General features: G+C 35.7%; 1 protein-coding gene across 1 annotated transcript in view; it reads left to right on the top strand.

Moving 5' to 3' along the window:
• Positions 1-17,478, top strand: part of LOC141332328 (FACT complex subunit SPT16-like) — a 46,190-nt gene extending 28,712 nt beyond the window's left edge. The window contains exons 19-24 of the mRNA XM_073837463.1: positions 1,112-1,187; positions 1,277-1,446; positions 1,525-1,654; positions 15,193-15,319; positions 15,457-15,531; positions 16,909-17,478. Of these exons, the coding sequence (XP_073693564.1) occupies positions 1,112-1,187; positions 1,277-1,446; positions 1,525-1,654; positions 15,193-15,319; positions 15,457-15,531; positions 16,909-17,015 (685 nt within the window). The 3' untranslated portion in view covers positions 17,016-17,478. The remainder of the gene's footprint in view (positions 1-1,111; positions 1,188-1,276; positions 1,447-1,524; positions 1,655-15,192; positions 15,320-15,456; positions 15,532-16,908) is intronic.
• The last annotated feature ends 3,505 nt before the right edge of the window (positions 17,479-20,983 follow it).

The following is a 20,983-nucleotide window of genomic DNA, read 5'->3' as shown; positions in this document are numbered from 1 at the left end:
TTTCCTCCGCATTACTGCCGTTTGATTACTGATAAGATCATAGACAGTGGCAGCTTTCAAACTAATGCTCAGATCTATTTCGATATATCAGATGTTTTGTCCTGCTCTGAAAACATAAAAGACTGTGTGTACATCAATTTCGTATAAAAGCATTCGCAAATGCAAGTGCATTTAACCGCAGCCGCAATCGAGCTTTAGGACAAACAAACGCATTGCACGTGCAAGGCAAGTTTATTTATATAGCACATTTCATACACAATGGTAATTCAAAGTGCTGTACATAAAAGGAATTAAAATCATAATAGCATAAAAATCATACAAATTTATAATCACAACAATAAAAACAAAATTTAAGAACATTTGAGAAAATTTAAGAAAAATGATTTCAAATTAATTAATACAGTAAAATGATTATACATAAAATAATGCAGTCTGTTCGGACGTAGCACAGTGCTCATTCAATAAATGCACAACTGACCAGATGAGTTTTGAGTCTGCATTTAAATGTGGCTAATGTATTAGCACATCTGATCTCTTCTGGAAGCTGATTCCAACTGCGGGCGGCATAATGGCTAAAAGCAGATTCCCCTTGTTTTGTGTGAACCCTTGATATTACTAACTGACTCGATCCTAGTGATCTGAGTTGTCTGTTAGGTTTATATTCAGTGAGCATATCTGCAATGTATGTAGGTCCTACGCCATTGAGTGCTTTATAAACGAGTAAAAGTACTTTAAAATCTATCCTAAACATAACTGGTAGCCAGTGTAAGGACCTGAGGACTGGTGTGATATGCTCTGATTTTTTGGTTCTAGTCAGAATCCTGGCAGCAGCGTTCTGTATGAGCTGCAGCTGTCTAATGGTCTTCTTGGGAAGGCCGGTGAAAGTCTAATAGTGCAGCATTCCAAACGGTGTAAATGAAAGCATATCTATCAATGCGTGTGTCTCACAGTGCAAATTCTGTGCAATGAAGCCCGCCGAGTCACGTCACATGCTCAGAATCGATTTTGAAATATCCGCAATCGTAAAGAGAGAATCGTGATGCTTCGGGAAATTGATTCTATAAGTAGTTTCAAACTGGTTTGACGTTGTTCACGTGTTTCTGTGTTTCAGGTTCCAAGGCGCCCCCTACAGGAGCACCTGCCTGCTGCAGCCCACGTCCAGCGCTCTCAGTAACGTCACAGAGTGGGTGAGTGTCTCGCCAGCTGAAAAATTGATACAGTAGTGCAGACGTCCTTACGAACCGTTTCTCTCTCTCTCTCTCTCTCTCTCTCGCAGCCTCCGTTCGTGGTGACACTCGACGAGGTGGAGTTGGTTCATTTTGAGCGAGTCCAGTTTCACTTGAAGAACTTCGACGTGGTCATCGTTTATAAAGACTACAACAAGAAAGTCACCATGATCAACGCCGTTCCCGTCAACTCTCTAGACCCCATCAAGGAGTGGCTCAAGTAAGTTGGCGCGACGCCCGGTTTGCTCTGGTTGAGATGTTTACAGCGTAAGTGAGTGTGTCACGTCTTTGTGTGCAGCTCGTGTGATATCAAGTACACAGAGGGCGTCCAGTCTTTGAACTGGACGAAGATCATGAAGACCATTGTGGATGATCCCGAGGGCTTTTTCGAGCAGGGCGGCTGGTCCTTCCTCGATCCGGAGAGTGAGGTGAGACGTCTAGCTGTGATCAACCTCAGTTTCTTCTGTTATTTTAGCATCGTTAAGATACTATCAGGGTTTGAAATGAACCCAAAATCAGCTGCGGTGGGTAACGCTGTCAAATCACGAGCCAATTTGGCTGGTTACATTTGGTGTATGTTCTAGGGTTGGGGTCAAGTCGGGAATGAACTCAACAATTCCGATTCAAAGAAGGAAATGGAATTGGAATTCAACAACAATTACAGGAAACGGAGTTGGAATTTAATTGGAATTACAGGAAGTGGAATTTAATTCAGGGAAATTCCACTGAATTCTGTTTATTGCTGTTTCTGAGCGTTTATTTGCGATTGCATTTAATACATTTGAACTTTATCTATGATGCTTTACAAATACCAAGTAAAGTATGAAATAGGGTTGATCAAATGCTAGTAAATAAAAATGGGAACTGTACATTATGAATTAATAATTGAATGACAGTGGTGCCAAGTTTCTGGATGTACTATACATTTAATATATGATTAGCACATATGTGACCCCGGAGCACAAAACCAGTCTTAAGTCGCTGGGGTATATTTGTAGCAATAGCCAAAAATACATTGTACGGGTCAATTATTGATTTTTCTTTTACGTCAAAAATCATTAGGGAATTAAGTAAAGATCATGTTCCATGAAGATTTTTTGTAAAATTCCTACTGTAAACCTATCCAAAATTACGAGAATAAAGACTAAATGTTTTGAGAATAAAATCAAAATTACGCGAATAAAGTCAATGTTTCAAGAATAAAGTCAATTATAAATTAAAGCTGCAAGCAGCGTTGACCGGGCCCTCGCCGTCTGGCAGTCGCCATCCCGATAGCATCATGAAAACGGTGCCCAGTTGGCACATGCATTCACAATAACCCTTTGGACTAACCCTAACTGTCTCTCCTCCTGTCTGACTCTTTCTCTTACCACCCATCCCACCTCCTTACACTCAGCCACTTACCACACAAACACACACAGAGAGTGCAGAGCAGAGTGAGATCAGATTTGTTTTTTAATTTTCTTTCATTCGTGGAGTTTTGTATAATTATGAAATGAACTGTGTTTAATCAGAATGAATAGTTATTTGTATGAAAAAAGTTTCAAAGAGTTAGGATGCTGCACTTTAAATATATAATAAATCATTGAAAATTGAAAATGGAAAATAAAATTCTAGGCACGCTATCTGCCTCAAAAACACAGGAAACAAATATTTGAATGTATTTTGTATTTTTATTTATTTGCCATGGCAACAGCATTTGATGCATCAGGGATGCCTTTACAGACTCTCATCGGCCGTGTTTTTACATCATTCTGATGAAGTTTGAAGAAAATCGAGTACAAATATATTGTTCGTTGTTCGTTCGTGTGTTAGTTCATTAACCAATGTTAACAAAAGAGACCCTATTTTAAATAGTTACCATGTTTTATGATCTACATCCATTTTTAAATATTATTTTAATGCTCTATAAGCATCTGTGAAATAATTATAAACAAATATATTAAAAATAAATACATATTAACTTAGTTGATGTATTTGTTTCTCATTCTAATTAAGTGAACTGAGCAGTATAGTGTCATACTTATAAGATTTTTTATTCTATCAGTGAGATTGTATATATGTATATAAATCATATAATTTTTCCTTAAAAGATTAAAAAAAGATTTTAATGCTCTTTAAGCACCTATACAAAATAATTATGTAAAAGTACACTGACAGTACAGTCTATATCAACTGATTCTATGGATTATTTTCATTCTTATACACTGAGAATGAGCTAAATAGCATTAGAGGTCAAACGATTCCTTATCTTATGAGGACCTCTAGTGTTCATCCCTGGTATTAGAGCTTTAATCTGACAAATTTATGTGACACTTTTAATGTTTTTGGGGCCTCTGAGCATGATAACATTTTGAAACTACACGTATTTCCTAAGAATTTCTTGTTCTTTATATGTAAAAAGTTTTGATGAGTTAGAATAATGCAATTTAAAGATATATGAAAATAAATCTTCATCTTTTTTATTGTTACTTTCATAAATCACCACATCAACACCGTTCAAGATGTCCCAAAGCCGTTCACAATTTAACATCTTCAGTATCTTGGCATCATGTTGACAAAGTTTGGTGTGAACTGTCTGATTCTGCTATGAGTGATATGAATTTATTCACAGCTATATTTAAAAACACAGGAAACAAATGTTAAAGTTTGACATGTTGCCATGGCAACAGCATTTGATGTATCAAGGACCCCTTCACAGATTCTCATCGGCCGTGTTTTGATATTATTCTGATGAAGTTTGAAGCAAATTGAGTAAAATTAAGAGGTTGATTTAAAAGCGTTTTGCAAGCAACACACTTCCTGCTGCCAGTTGGTGGCGCTATAACTTTGACTCATAATAGTCACATCTCTGTGATCGGTATCATACGACGAACAAACTGCTTAAGTTTGGTCAAAATCAGATAAAGTGTGTCAAAATTATTAGACATTTCCTGTTTCTCATTTCTCGCCATAATTTGTCGCCCTGCCACGGCCAAACCGTTCGAGATACCAAAAATCCCCTGGCAATTTTGCATTCCCAATATCTTGAGATCATGCTGACCGAGTTTGGTGGCCATCGGTGGAAAGGTCTAGGAGGAGTATTTCAAATTCCACAGCTTGATTTTTCCAAAAATCCATATTTAAATAAAAATAGCTGACTTCCTGTTGGTCGTAGCTAATGGGTGTAAATTAGAAAGTTGTCCGGCTTGATGAGTCCAATATATGTACCGAGTTTGGTGACTGTAGGACAAAGTAACCCCCCAACTTTTGTCAAAAGGTGGCGCTATGGAGCACCTGCTCCACGCCCATTTATGGGCTTTTATCAGTGTTTAACTGTCATTAATACAGATGTGTGTGTTGAGTTTCATGAAATTCTAAGCATTTTAAGTGGCTCAAAAACACAAAAAACTAAAGTTAAAGTTTGACACGTTGCCATGGCAACATGATAAAAGTTATGGATAACGCCCTTCACAGATTCTTATCGGTCATGTTTTGACATTATTGGGATGAAGTTTGAAGCAAATTGAGTAAAATTAAGAGGCTGAGTTTAAAGCGTTTCAAAAACGTCACGCTTTCTGCTGCCAGTTGGTGGCGCTATAACTTTGACTCATAATAGTCACATCTCTGTGATCGGCATCAGACGATGAACAAACTGCTGAAGTTTGGTCAAAATCAGACAAAGTATGTCAAAGTTATTAGGCACTTCCTGTTTCTCATTTCTCGCCATAAATTTGTCGCCCCGTCACGGTCAAACCGTTCGAGATATCAAAAATCCCCTGGCAATTTTGCGTCCCCAATGTCTTGAGATCATGCTGACCGAGTTTGGTGGCCATCGGTGGAAAGGCCTAGTAGGAGTATTTCAAATTCCATTGCATGCACTTTTTAGACATCCCTGAATAGCCGACTTCCTGTTTGGCGAAGCACGGACTATGAGTGTGAAATTTGTTCGGCCCGATGAGGTCTATATGTGTATGAATTTTGGTGACTGTAGGTCAACCGTTGTGCGCTCCAGAGCCCTTCAAAAGTCGCAATTTTTAACACTGTGCCATGCCCCCCCCAGGTGACCCCCCCATGTCAAAGTCTGTCCGGCCCTGATGGCCGCAGGTTCCAATGTGTGTGCAAAGTTTCAAGAGTTTTCGTGTATGTTAAGGCCCCCGAAATCCCCCAAAACATTGAAAAAAAAATAATAATAATAATAATTAAAGCTGCAAGCAGCGATGACCGGGCCCTCGCCGACTGTGCAGTCGCCATCCCGATAGCATCAGGAAAACAGTGCCCGGTTGGCACATGCATTCACAGTAACCCTTTGGACTAACCCTAACTGTCTCTACTCCTCTCTGATTCTTTCTCTTACCACCCATCCCCTCTTCTTACACCCAGCCACTTACCACACAAACACACACATAGAGTGCAGAGCAGAGTGAGATCAGATATGTTTTTTTATTTTCTTTCATTCGTGGAGTTTTGTATAAGTATGAAATGAACTGTGTTTGATCAGAATGAATAGTTATTTGTATGAAAAAAGTTTCAAAGAGTTAGGATGCTGCACTTTAAATATATAATAAATCTTTGAAAATTGAAAATGGAACTTGAAATTCTAAGCACGCTATCTGCCTCAAAAACACAGGAAACAAATATTTGAATGTATTTTTTATTTATTTGCCATGGCAACAGTATTTAATGCATCAGGGACGCCTTTACAGACTCTCATCGGCCGTGTTCTTACATTATTCTGATGAAGTTTGAAGAAAATCGAGTACAAATATATTGTTCGTTATTCGTTCGTGTTTGTTAGTTCATTAACCATTGTTAACAAAAAAGACCCTATTTTAAATAGTAACCATGTTTTATGATCTACAACCATTTTTAAATATTATTTTAATGATCTATAAGCATCTGTGAAATAATTATAAACAAATATATTAAAAATAAATACATATTAACTTAGTTGATGTATTTATTTCTCATTCTAATTAAGTGAACTGAGCAGTATAGTGTCATACTTATAAGATTTTTTGTTCTATCAGTGAGAGTGTATATATGTATATAAATCATATAATTTTTCCTTAAAAGATAAAAAAAAGATTTTAATGCTCTTTAAGCACCTATACAAAATAATTCTGTAAACATACACTGACAGTACAGTACATATCAACTGATTCTATGGATTATTGTCATTCTTATACACTGAGAATGAGCTAAATAGCATTAGAGGTCAAACGATTCCTTATCTTATGAGGACCTCTAGTGTTCATCCTTGGTATTAGAGCTTTAATCTGACAAACTTAAATGACACTTTTAATGTTTTTGGGGCCTCTGAGCATGATAACATTTTGAAACTACACGTATATCCTAAGAATTTATTGTTCTTTATATGTAAAAAGTTTTGATGAGTTAGAATAATGCAATTTAAAGATATATGAAAATAACTCTTCATCTTTTTTATTGTTGCTTTCATAAATCACCACATCAACACCGTTCAAGATGTCCCAAAGCCGTTCACAATTTAACATCTTCAGTATCTTGGCATCATGTTGACTAAGTTTGGTGTGAACTGTCTGATTCTGCTATGAGTGATATGAATTTATTCACAGCTATATTTAAAAACACAGGAAACAAATGTTAAAGTTTGACACGTTGCCATGGCAACAGCGTTTGATGTATCAAGGACCCCTTCACAGATTCTCATCGGCCGTGTTTTGATATTATTCTGATGAAGTTTGAAGCAAATTGAGTAAAATTAAGAGGTTGATTTAAAAGCGTTTTGCAAGCAACACACTTCCTGCTGCCAGTTGGTGGCGCTATAACTTTGACTCATAATAGTCACATCTCTGTGATCTGTATCATACGACGAACAAACTGCTAAAGTTTGGTCAAAATCAGATAAAGTGTGTCAAAATTATTAGACATTTCCTGTTTCTCATTTCTCGCCATAATTTGTCGCCCTGCCACGGCCAAACCGTTCGAGATACCAAAAATCCCCTGGCAATTTTGCATTCCCAATATCTGTAGATCATGCTGACCGAGTTTGGTGGCCATCGGTGGAAAGGTCTAGGAGGAGTATTTCAAATTCCACAGCTTGATTTTTCCAAAAATCCATATTTAAATAAAAATAGCTGACTTCCTGTTGATCATAGCTAATGGGTGTAAATTAGAAAGTTGTCCGGCTTGATGAGTCCAATATATGTACCGAGTTTGGTGACTGTAGGACAAAGTAACCCCCCAACTTTTGTCAAAAGGTGGCGCTATGGAGCGCCTGCTCCACGCCCATTTGTGGGCTTTTATCAGTGTTTAACTGTCATTAATACAGATGTGTGTGTTGAGTTTCATGAAATTCTAAGCATTTTAAGTGGCTCAAAAACACAAAAAACTAAAGTTAAAGTTTGACACGTTGCCATGGCAACATGATAAAAGTTATGGATAACGCCCTTCACAGATTCTTATCGGTCGTGTTTTGACATTATTGTGATGAAGTTTGAAGCAAATTGAGTAAAATTAAGAGGCTGAGTTTAAAGCGTTTCAAAAACGTCACGCTTTCTGCTGCCAGTTGGTGGCGCTATAACTTTGACTCATAATAGTCACATCTCTGTGATCGGCATCAGACGACGAACAAACTGCTGAAGTTTGGTCAAAATCAGACATAGTATGTCAAAGTTATTAGGCACTTCCTGTTTCTCATTTCTCGCCATAAATTTGTCGCCCCGTCACGGTCAAACCGTTCGAAATATCAAAAATCCCCTGGCAATTTTGCATCCCCAATGTCTTGAGATCATGCTGACCGAGTTTGGTGGCCATCGGTGGAAAGGCCTAGTAGGAGTATTTCAAATTCCATTGCATGCACTTTTTAGACATCCCTGAATAGCCGACTTCCTGTTTGGCGAAGCACGGACTATGAGTGTGAAATTTGTTCGGCCCGATGAGGTCTATATGTGTATGAATTTTGGTGACTGTAGGTCAACCGTTGTGCGCTCCAGAGCCCTTCAAAAGTCACAATTTTTAACGCTGTGCCACGCCCCCCCCAGGTGACCCCCCCATGTCAAAGTCGGTCCGGCCCTGATGGCCGCAGGTTCCAATGTGTGTGCAAAGTTTCAAGAGTTTTCGTGTATGTTAAGGTCCCCGAAATCCCCCAAAACATTGAAAAAAAAATAATAATAATAATAATAATTAAAGCTGCAAGCAGCGATGGTAGGGCCCTCGCACTCGGGCTCACCGCTGATCGGTGGTGAATGGTGGGCACTATGCTATTAGCACAGTAAATGTAGGAGGAATATGTCAAAGTCATTGATATGTGCCTATCTTCCTGCTGCCAGCTGGTGGCACTATGCCTATAACTGAATATTGGCATGCAGATGTCTTCAGGCCAGCGCTTTTATCAAACATATGAAGTTTGGTGAAGATTGAACATGGCATGCTTGAGTGTAATTCATGACATATCCTGCTGCCAACAGGTGGTGCTATTACGAAATATTGGCTTTTAGATGTCTTCAGGCCAGGACTATTGGCAAACATGTCAAGTTTGGTGCAAATTGTACATTGCATGTTTAAGTTAGTGTAAAACAAGTAATTTGCTGTTGCCAGCTGGTGGCGCTATGACTATAACTGAATATTGGCATGTATATGTATTCAGGCCAGGACTCTTATCAAACATATTAAGTTTGGGGCTGATTGGACATTGCATGCCTGAGTTACAGTAAGTTCCTGTTTCATTGCATTAAGAGTATGCTTTAGCACTTAGCTAAATGTTGCTAACATGTTTCTAGCATGTTGCTACCCTATTTAACACTTGTTGATATTTTTAAAATGTTGCTGGGCATCCACATCGGTATTAAACATGTGACTTCCTGTTGCCAGCAGGTGGCACTATGACTATAACTGAATATAGGCATGGGCTTGTGTTCAGACTAGGACTCTTATCAAACATATTAAGCTTGGGTCAGATTGGACATTGTATGCATGAGTTACACTTATTTTTCTTTGTATTAATATCATGCTTTAGCTCTTAGCTAAGTGTTGTTATCATGTTTTAACATGATTCTAGCATAATGCTAGCCTATTTAAAACTTGCTAACGCTTTTTAATATGTTGCTAGGAGTCCGTAACACCATTAAACGTCACTTCCTGTTGTCAGCAGGTGGCGCTGTGACTATAACTGAATATGGGCATGTATATATCTTCAGGCCAGGAGTCTTATCAAACATGTGAAGTTTGGGGCTGATTGGACATTGCATGCCTGAGTTACAGTAACTTCCTGTTTTATATCTTTAACAACATGCTTTAGCACTAAGTAAGTGTTGCTAGCATGTTTGAGTACGTTTTAAACTAGTTTAGCACTCAATGGCTTTTTTAGTGTGTTGCTAATAGTGTGTCACAGTGTTAAACATGTCACTTCCTGTTGACAGTAGGTGGCGCTATGACTATAACTGAATATTGACATGTAGATATCTTCAGGTCAGGACTGTTATCAAACATGTGAAGTTTGGGGCTGATTGGACATTGCATGCCTGAGTTACAGTAACTTCCTGTTTCATTGCATTAAGAGTATGCTTTAGCACTTAGCTAAATGTTGCTAACATGTTATAGCATGTTTCTAGCATGTTGCTACCCTGTTTAACACTTGTTGATATTTTTAAAATTTTGGTAGGCATCCACAAGAGTATTGAACATGTGGCTTCCTGTTACCAGCTGGTGGCGCTATGACTATAACTGAATACGGGCATGGGCGTGTGTTCAGGCCAGGCCTCTTATCAAACATGTGAAGTTTGGGGCTGATTGGACATTGTATGCCTGAGTTAGAGTAACTTCCTGTTTCATTGTATTATTAGCATGATTTAGCATATTAGCTAAGTGTTGCTAGCATGCTTTACTATGTTTGTAGCATGTTGAATATTAAGTTTGGGTCAGATTTGACATTATATGCATGAGTTACAGCAATTTCCTTTTGTATTTGTATTATTAGCATGCTTTAGCATATTAGCTAAGTGTTGCTAGCATGTTTTAGCATGTTTCTAGCATGTTGCTAGCCTATTTAAGACTTGTTAAGGCTTTTCAATATGTTGCTAAGAGTCCGTAACAGTGTTAAACATGTCACTTCCTGTTGTCAGCAGGTGGCGCAATGACTATAACTGAATATGGGCACTGACGTGTGTTCAGGACCAGACTGTTATCAAACATGTGAAGTTTGAGGCAGATCGGACATTTTATGCCTGAGTTATAGCAACTTCCTTTTTCATGGCGAAACATCAAAGTTTGTCCGGCCGCCACGGACACGCCCTTTGACGAAAACTCTAAAGCTTCGCAATTTAACATCGCAAAGGCCTTATGAAGACACTCAGCAAATTTGAAGATGATCGGATAAAAACTGTAGGAGGAGTTCGTTAAAGTACGAGGCATGAAAATGGCAAAAACTGCACAAAAATCGTACAGGAAATTCAATATAACAGACTTCCTGTTGGGTTTCGGATGTTGCACCAGGAGACTTTTTTGTAGGTATTGGTGTGTTACATGTGTGTTCCGAGTTTCGTACATGTATGTGAAACGTAGCTCGAGGCGCACTCCGTTGAAATTTTATAGGTGGCGCTATCGAGCCATTTTGGCACACCCACTTCTGAAAACCATTTCAGATGTAAATTTTCGCCAGGTCTGATGCGTGTGCAAAGTTTCGTGAGTTTTCGGGCATGTTTAGGTCCTCAAAAAGACTTTTCATTTTGGAGAAGAAGAAGAATAATAATAAACGGAGCAATTCCAATAGGGTCCTCGCACTGCAGTGCTCGGGCCCTAATTAAAGCTGCAAGCAGCGATGACCGGGCCCTCGCCATCTGCGCAGTCACCATACCGATAGCATCAGGAAAACGGTGCCCAGTTGGCACATGCATTCACAGTAACCCTTCTTCCAGGGTCGATTTAAAGTTTACCGAATTGAAAGGGTTAATTAAAATCAACACACAGACACATACACATACACACAATATTTAAAATGTTGCCATCCAGTTTAATTTGTTAACATTAACTATATTAGTTAACATGAACAATAATTAAATGGCATTTATTAATGTTAATTAATATTAAGCTAAAGAAAGTATTCATATATTATTAAAAGGTACATTAGTACATTTATTTATATTTGTTAAAAATATTTGTGGGTTCATGTATTTATAATACATTATAAGGGTATTCTTAAGGCATTATAAGGAATGCATAATACATTATAAAAAACCTTATAATATGTTGTATAATCTCATGAGCATTCATAAGAACAGTTTTAATGTATTAGAATTTTTACTTTTTTTATTATAGCTTTTATGAGTATGATTACCTCCTCATAGTTATAATGTATAAGTCTCATATTTTGCCATCTTACTGATGTCATTTTACTTAAAGCATACAAAGATCACTTATAAGTAATAATAATAATAATTCTCAAATAGCCATAAGATCAGGTATCAGATCAGATGAATGTATAATATGATCAGTTTAATTATTTTGATGGTACCCGTTAGACAGCTTTTTATAAGTAACTCTGCAACTGCATGTCAGCTAGCAGTAATTATTATTAGTAGTGTGCTAAATATGTGCTAACACTGTATTTTGACAGTTCCCCAAAAGACAAACTGATTATAAGTAACTTTGCAAGAACATGAACCTTCTACTTAGCCTAACATTAATCTAAGTCTACACTGTAAGGAGTGTTAGTTGGTGAGATTTAGTTGCTTATAGTCAATAGAATAGAATATAATGTAAAAAATAAATCTAATATGATATAGTCCATTACAAATGAAGTAGATTTAATATGGTGTCTATTGTGTGTTATAAATCATAATCTTAAAAGTTATAACCTCTAATATTTAAGTATTATAATGTATGATATTTGTTGTTATGAATATTCATTGGATGATATAATATATTATATTATACGTTTTTTTTATAATGCATTATGCGTTCATTATAATGCCTTAGAAATACCCTTATAACAGGGGCTTCATAGAAAGTGTTACCAAATCAGTGAGAGACAAACAAAACATTTCATAATTTTTCATAAAAAAAATAAAATAATGCTTTTTAGTGTTTATTTTAAAATTATTTAAAAGTATTCTGAAAGTACAGTACATAACAACTGCAAATGAATCTATGCATTCGTTTCTTTGTTGTACATTATGAATGAGCAGAATAGCTTTAGAGGTAAAAATATTCCTTATCATACGAGGACCTCTGGTGTTCATGCCTTGTATTACAGTTTTCATTTCTCTCTTTCACTTCTGGATACTTTTAATGTTTTTGGGGCCTCTGAGCATGATAAAATTTTGATACCAAGCGTATTTTCTAAGAATGATTTGTTCTTCATATATACAAAGTTTTGAAGAGTTGGTATTAGGCACTTTAAAGATATATGAAAATTAATGCTACTTTTTTTACTGTGACTTTAAAAAATCACCACATCAACACCATTCAAGATATCCCAAATCCGCTCACAATTTAGCATTTTGAGTATATTCTTATCATGTTGACAAAGTTTGGTGTGAACTTCTTGTTTCTGCTTTGTTTAGTATGATTTTATTTACAGCCTGAATTTTCCAAAAATCCACATTCAAATAAAAATAGCCAACTTCCTGTTTATTATAGCTAATGAGTGTTAATTAGAAAGTTGTCCGGATTGATGAGAGCAATATACGTACCAAGTTTGGTGACTGTAGGCAAAACTAAACCCCCAACTTTTGTCAAAAGGTGGCGCTATAGAGTGCCTCCTCCACGCCCATTTATAGGCTTTTATCAGTGTCTAAATATCATTAATACAGATGTGTGTGTTGAGTTTCATGAAATTCCAAGTATTTTAAGTGGCTCGAAAACACAAAAAACTAAAGTTAAAGTTTGACACATTGCCATGGCAACATGATAAAAGTTATCGATAATGCCCTTCACAGATTCTCATCAGCCGTGTTTCGACATTATTGGGATGAAGTTTGAAGCAAATTGAGTAAAATTAAGAGGCTGATTTAAAAGCATTTAGAAAACGTTGCGCTTTCTGCTGCCAGTTGGTGGCGCTATAACTTTGACTCATAATAGTCACATCTCTGTGACTGGCATCATACGTTGAACAAACTGCTGAAGTTTGGTCAAAATCAGACAAAGTGTGTTAAAGTTATTAGACACTTCCTGTTTCTCATTTCTCGCCATAATTTTGTCGCCCCGCCACGGCCAAACCGTTTGAAATATCAAAATTCCCCTGGCAATTTTGTTTCCCCAATGTCTTGAGATCATGCTGACCGAGTTTGGAGGCCATCGGTGGAAAGGCCTTGAAGGAGTATTTCAAATTCCATTGCATGCGCTTTTTAGACATCCCTGAATAGCTGACTTCCTGTTGGGCGAAGCACGGACTTTGAGCATTAGAGTTGTTCGGCTCGATGAGGTCTATATGTGTATGAATTTTGATAAATATAGGTCAACCGGTGTGTGCTCCAGAGTCCCTCAAAAGTTGAAATTTTTAACGCTGTGCCACGCCCCCCCCAGGTGACCCCCCCATGTCAAAGTTTGTCCGGCCCTGATGGCCGCAGGTTCCAATGCGTGTGCAAAGTTTCAAGAGTTTTCGTGTATGTTAAGGACCCCGAAATCCCCCAAAACATTGATGAAATAATAATAATAATAATAATAATAATAATCCTTAGAAAAACAATAGGGCCTTCGCCCATTCTGGGCTCGGGCCCTAATAATAATAATAATAATCCTTAGAAAAACAATAGGGCCTTCGCCCTTTTGGGCTCGGGCCCTAAAAATAAAGGGATGTTTCGAGAATAAAGTCGAAATTATGAGAATAAAATTGAAATTTCGAGAGATAAAGTCGAAATGTTTCGAAAATAAAATTATAAAAAATAAAGATGAAATGTTTACAAAATAAAGTAGAAATTTACAAGAATAAAGTCAAACTATAAGAATAAAGACTAAATGTTTTGAGAATAAAATCGAAATTACGAGAATAAAGTCAAAATATTAGTCATAAGTCAATTTTATAAACATTTAGACTTCATTCTCATATTTCGACTTTTATTCTAAAAAAATTATGACTTTTTTGAAACATTTTAACTTAAAAAAAAGTCGACATTATGAGAATAAAGTGGACTTTTATTCTAAAAAAATTATGACTTTTTTGAAACATTTTAACTTAAGTTAAAATGTTTCAAAAAAGTCATAATTTTTTTTAGAATAAAGTCGAAATATGAGAATGAAGTCTAAATGTTTATAAAATAAAGTCGACATTATTCTTGAAATATTTCCACTTTATTCTCATAATGTCGACTTTATTTTTGAAATAATGACTTTTTAAACATTTTAACTTTTCTTGAAATATTTCCACTTTATTCTCATAAAGTTAGAATGTTTAAAAAGTCATATTTCAAAAATAAAGTCGACATTATGAGAATAAAGTCATATTTCGAAAAGTTGAAATGTTCCGAGAATAAAGTCAAAAGTATAAAAAATAAAGACGGAATCATTCGAAAATAAAGTCACAATTACGAGTAAAAAAAGTTATTATTTCGAGGTTAAAGTCTATGGGGCAGAAAATGTATACATTTATATCATTTCATATAGTTATAATTTCACACAAAGAGTGCGGTTTTTTTATTATGTCTGATTTATTGAAATCACAAACAGCAATTTATTAAAACTTAAACAATTAAATTAAGGCCTTATGAAATTAATTTTATTATTATTTATTTCTCAAATTAATTTATGTAATAGATAAAATCATTTGTGTTTCATGCTAACCTTGGGTATACAGTCGCTAATTTTAATTCATGTTGTTGGGAATTAGCCAGAGTTTTCGGGGGAAGTTCTTTTGCGTGTGTGAATATGAATAATATACATAATTGTTATCAGACCCAATGGCTTTTAACCCAAAGCAAGCATCTGAAATCAGTTCTGTTTAATCAGTTATTAAATATTCACCTGATCCTAATTAATCTGACATTAACGTCGTGGTGCTTGTGTGTCTCAGGGAAGCGGCGCGGAGGAAGATTCAGAGTCCGAGATAGAGGATGAGACGTTTAACCCCTCGGCAGATGAGGAGGAGGAGGAAGAGGAGGACAGTGATGAAGATTACTCCTCAGAGACAGAGGACTCGGGTAATGTTGATCCTCAGATGTGTTACCCAGGAGGCAGTTTGTGATGGATCATGATGATGATGTTTTAATTTTCACATAAAATGAAATAGCTTAATTTGAAGTGTTTTTGTTGTTAATTGTCTGATTGTTGATTACAGATTACAGCGCATCTCTGGGCAGCGAGGAGGAGAGCGGCAAAGACTGGGACGAACTGGAGGAGGAAGCCAGGAAAGGTGAGATGAAACAAAATTCCACATTAATCTGACGTGCTGCTGTTTCAATCCAAAACAATGGCACTTCCTGGAGGTTTTGGTATATTAAGGCAAGACGCTCCAGGTGAATGGGGTAGAAATTAAGTAAGTGCTGCTGAAATGGAGATACAAACTTATTTTAAGAGAGAACTTTTAAAGATCTGGGCCCGTGTTCACAAAACATCTTAAGGCTAAAAGTAGCTCATAACTTAAAAAAATAACGGGCCTGTCAGTCCTAAATTTAGGACTCCTTCATTTTCGTTCAGATTATTTCACAAACCATTTTAGCGCTTAAAGTAGCTCCTGAATCTGTGAAACATTAGGAACAGTGAAGAGGACTCCTAAGTCACTAAGACCAAATGCCAGCTATCCTAAAATGGCTGTTGCTGCCAATCTGCCTCAGAACTTAAACATTTATTTGCACACATGCTTTCCCACACAACCTTTTTGGTTTCGGGGGGTATGCCAACTCTAAATTGTCCTTGAAAATTGGATTATATCCTTGTTTTCATTAACAAGTTAGGTAAGCTGTTCTTGTGTCCAGTTCAGTTTTCTTATACGTTTGCATATCTTACTATCAGCCATGATTATTCTGTTCCGTTAATAAAAAGGCTGTTTATATGCATGTCAGCTAATTGTTATGAGAAGCGCACATGTAAAAGGCTACAATCAGCAGAACAAATACTTGTTTAATATTTATATACTTATTTGAATGTGGCAACATTTAAAAAAAAAAAAAAAAAAAAACTAGTTGAATATGGCAACATTATATTGCGCTCTACATTATTTCTGTGAACAAATCTCTGACAGACACTATCAGCCAATCACTGTGTGCATAGTTAATGAGCATGCTGACATCATCCATAGTAATGAGGTCAACCCCGTCCCTTACTCTTAGCTTAAGACTTGTCTCTATTCCTTAGTAAAAGTTTGTCTCAGCAGCTTTAGGAATGGGTTTTAAGAGAAAACTCTCAGCTAAAAACTTTTACTGCAATTTAGGAGAACTCTTAGTGGTAAGATAAAATGTTTTGTGAATACGGGCTCTGTATTGTAATTGAAATCTACAGATGCAGATCAGTAAAGCGCAGTAACAAAATTAGGCGAATTGCATATGAACAAACTCAGTAAAAAAAACACTTCAGAATATAGTTAAAAACAAAACTTAAGTTTTGGTGTATGTAAGTGCTGCTAATGTGGAGAAACAAACTCATTTTAAGAAAAAATATGTCTTGTAAGTGAACAAATAGAATGCATTAAAATATAACTTAAATGTGTATTTTGAATGTTTTTTATACCTATAGCACACTACACAGTGCAGTGATCGGTCTTTTATAACTGCCTTTTATTTCCTTCCGTCAGCTGATCGTGAGAGTCAGTATGAGGATGTAGAGGAGACCTCAAACAGGAAGAGGAAAGGCCGTTCGTCAGCTCCGCCTCCCAGCAGCAAGAAGAAGAGGCGACATTAGATGACACACACTTACACACACACTGCCAAAACAGTCTCCCACAGTCCTCTGACTGCCCACACACACGCACACACACTGTGTTTGGTGTAAATAGCGTCGGCCAGCGCTGATGTGTGCTGTAGAATAGTGGTTTTCATATCAGCGAATGGACGGACCCCTCACTCGTCTGCATTTCCTTTGGATTTCCCAGCGTTTGTTCGAATGGCATCTCTCAGGTGTGCGTGTGCGCGCGAACGCTTTTCTAAACGGTAGCTGTAACGTAGTGTTGGTGTTTTATGAGCGTTACGTGACACTCATTCCTCAGCTCCTCCAGGTCATCTCTCTCTGTTTCTCTCGCACACGTCGCTCCTGTTCGTTTATGAATAGACGCGCTGTGTTTGACGGCGATGTGCTTTTATGTTAGTATCTAATGATTCACTTTGTGCTTTTTCTGTTTTTCTAATGCGAGGGGATATAAACACACACACACATTGTAAACATACACAAACTTTTTTTTTTTTTTTTCCATTTAGTACTTTTTGCTCATTCTGGATTGGTAGTCTTGTATTGTTCAATCAAAAATGGTTTCGTTTTCTTTCTTTTTTTTTTAATAAAAGTTAAGTGAAATTTAACTTGTATGGTTCTGATTTTAGCCTTATTTTTGGGTGAAGGTTTTCCTTCATGTCAAGCGTTTTGTTTCAGAAGGCGTGTGAAGTGAATGATGGTCTTTACGTTTGACTGGATGTAGGTGACATTTGCTGCTTTTCTAAAATGAAGAGGCACTTTTTTTTATCCAGTAATAATTCATCTTCCATTTCTATTTCATTTTTAAATTGATGAAAATGAATTGTTACTCTCCATGTTGTTTCAAACCTACAACGGCATTTACATTTAAAAAAAAAAAAATAATTACAAGAGTTAAATCAATGTTTTGAGAATATTTCTGAGATAGACTATTTATTCACTGTAATACAGTAAATGTTTGGACATAATATTTAACATCTTTCATTCATTATTTGTAGCGCACCAGCCACCCAGTGATTGTGATTTGTTGGTTTTTCGACTATTCTCCTGATATTCCAACTTTGATCTCGTGATATTTCAACTTTAATCTTGTAATATTCCGACTTTTCCCTCGTAATATTCCGACTTTATTCTCTTAATATTCCGACTTTATTCTCGTAATATTCCGACTTTATTCTCGTAATATTCCGACTTTATTCTCGTAATATTCCGACTTTATTCTCGTAATATTTCGACTTTATTCTCGTAATATTTCGACTTTATTCTCGTAATATTCCGACTTTATTCTCGTAATATTCCGACTTTATTCTCGTAATATTCCGACTTTATTCTCGTAATATTCCGACTTTATTCTCGTAATATTCCGACTTTATTCTCGTAATATTCCGACTTTATTCTCGTAATATTTCGACTTTATTCTCGTAATATTCCGACTTTATTCTCGTAATATTCCCACTTTATTCTTGTAATATTCCGACTTTATTCTCGTAATATTTCGACTTTATTCTCGTAATATTCCGACTTTATTCTCGTAATATTCCCACTTTATTCTCGTAATATTCCCACTTTATTCTCGTAATATTCCCACTTTATTCTCGTAATATTCCCACTTTATTCTCGTAATATTTCGACTTTATTCTCGTAATATTCCCACTTTATTCTCGTAATATTCCCACTTTATTCTTGTAATATTCCGACTTTATTCTCGTAATATTTCGACTTTATTCTCGTAATATTTCGACTTTATTCTCGTAATATTTCGACTTTATTCTCGTAATATTCCGACTTTATTCTCGTAATATTCCGACTTTATTCTCGTAATATTTCGACTTTATTCTCGTAATATTCCGACTTTATTCTCGTAATATTCCGACTTTATTCTCGTAATATTCCGACTTTATTCTCGTAATATTCCGACTTTATTCTCGTAATATTCCGACTTTATTCTCGTAATATTCCGACTTTATTCTCGTAATATTCCGACTTTATTCTCGTAATATTCCGACTTTATTCTCGTAATATTTCGACTTTATTCTTGTAATATTCTGACTTTATTCTCGTAATATTTTGACTTTATTCTTGTAATATTCTGACTTTAATCTTGAAACATTCGGTGTTATTCTCATAATATTCCTACTTTAGTCTCGTAATATTCTGACTTTAGTCTCGTAATATTCTGACTTTAATCTCGTAATATTTCGACTTTATTCTTGTAATATTCTGACTTTATTCTTGTAATATTCTGACTTTATTCTTGTAATATTCTGACTTTATTCTCGTAATATTTCGACTTTATTCTCGTAATATTTCTACTTTAATCTCGTAATATTCTGACTTTATCCTCGTTATATTCTGACTTTATTCTTGTAATATTTCGACTTTATTCTTGTAATATTCGGACTTTATTCTTGTAATATTCTGACTTTATTCTCATAATATTCCTACTTTAATCTCGTAATATTCTGACTTTATCCTCGTAATATTCTGACTTTATTCTTGTAATATTCCGACTTTATTGTCGTTATATTCTGACTTTATTCTTGTAATATTCCTACTTTATTGTCGTTATATTCTGACTTTATTCTTGTAATATTTCGACTTTATTCTTGTAATATTCTGACTTTATTCTTGTAATATTCGGACTTTATTCTCGTAATATTTCGACTTTATTCTCATAATATTCCTACTTTAATCTCGTAATATTCTGACTTTATCCTCGTAATATTCTGACTTTATTCTTGTAATATTCCTACTTTATTGTCGTTATATTCTGACTTTATTCTCATAATATTCCTACTTTATTGTCGTTATATTCTGACTTTATTCTCATAATATTCCTACTTTATTGTCGTTATATTCTGACTTTATTCTCATAATGTTCCTACTTTATTGTCGTTATATTCTGACTTTATTCTCATAATATTCCTACTTTATTGTCGTTATATTCTGACTTTATTCTCATAATATTCCTACTTTATCCTCGTTATATTCTGACTTTATTCTTGTAATATTTCGACTTTATTCTTGTAATATTCTGACTTTATTCTTGTAATATTCGGACTTTATTGTCGTTATATTCTGACTTTATTCTCATAATATTCCTACTTTATTGTCGTTATATTCTGACTTTATTCTCATAATATTCCTACTTTATTGTCGTTATATTCTGACTTTATTCTCATAATATTCCTACTTTATTGTCGTTATATTCTGACTTTATTCTTGAAATATTCTGACTTTATTCTGACCAAACCTCTGCAGTTCATCTGTAAGATTTATAAATGAAATATTGTGCACCAGTGTCTCCACCAGCTCCATCATCTCGTTGGAAAAGGACTGCAGGATTTGGATGCAAATGATCATTAAGAACAGACTTAGAGACGCTGATGCGCCTGATGGATTCACTACATTTACATCTATTCATTAAGCAGGTGGTTTATCCAAAGCAACATACAAATAAGGAAAACACAAGCAAGTACTCCTGGAACCAATGAATATTAACAGGAAAGCATTTACTTTTAAATGTATATATTTTTAAATTGATTTATATTTAGTGAAATGTCTTTATTAATTGACTTTATTTTTGTTTTTTTTAAACTGTTGGGGTTTACGTATTTATATTTGTTGCATTTTTACATATTTTTATTTGCCTCTTTGCCATAAGTGATGTGTTTGTTGTAGTGAACCGACTGAGATCAGTCCTCACAGATTTTCACTAAAAGTGGTGTGTTTGATCTAGGCCGAGATGTCAGTAGGACAGGCTGAGATGTGATCTGAGAGGAGGTGTGGTTGTGAGGATAAGAAGATAGACAGAGCTGCATGATGTTTTTCTCACAGTGAGGTTCTTTACATCCAGAAGAACGGTTGGCTGCGCACCGAACCCTGAGGCACACCACTGGTAAAACATCATTATTTGGACTTCCAGAAGAGATTTGACCTTCTGATCTTTAAGGTAAAGTATAAAT

This window comes from Garra rufa, chromosome 3, assembly GCF_049309525.1.
Source record: "Garra rufa chromosome 3, GarRuf1.0, whole genome shotgun sequence".
Taxonomy (NCBI): domain Eukaryota; kingdom Metazoa; phylum Chordata; class Actinopteri; order Cypriniformes; family Cyprinidae; genus Garra; species Garra rufa.
Note: the sequence above shows the minus strand (reverse complement) of the source record. Positions and strands in the feature narration are given on the sequence as shown.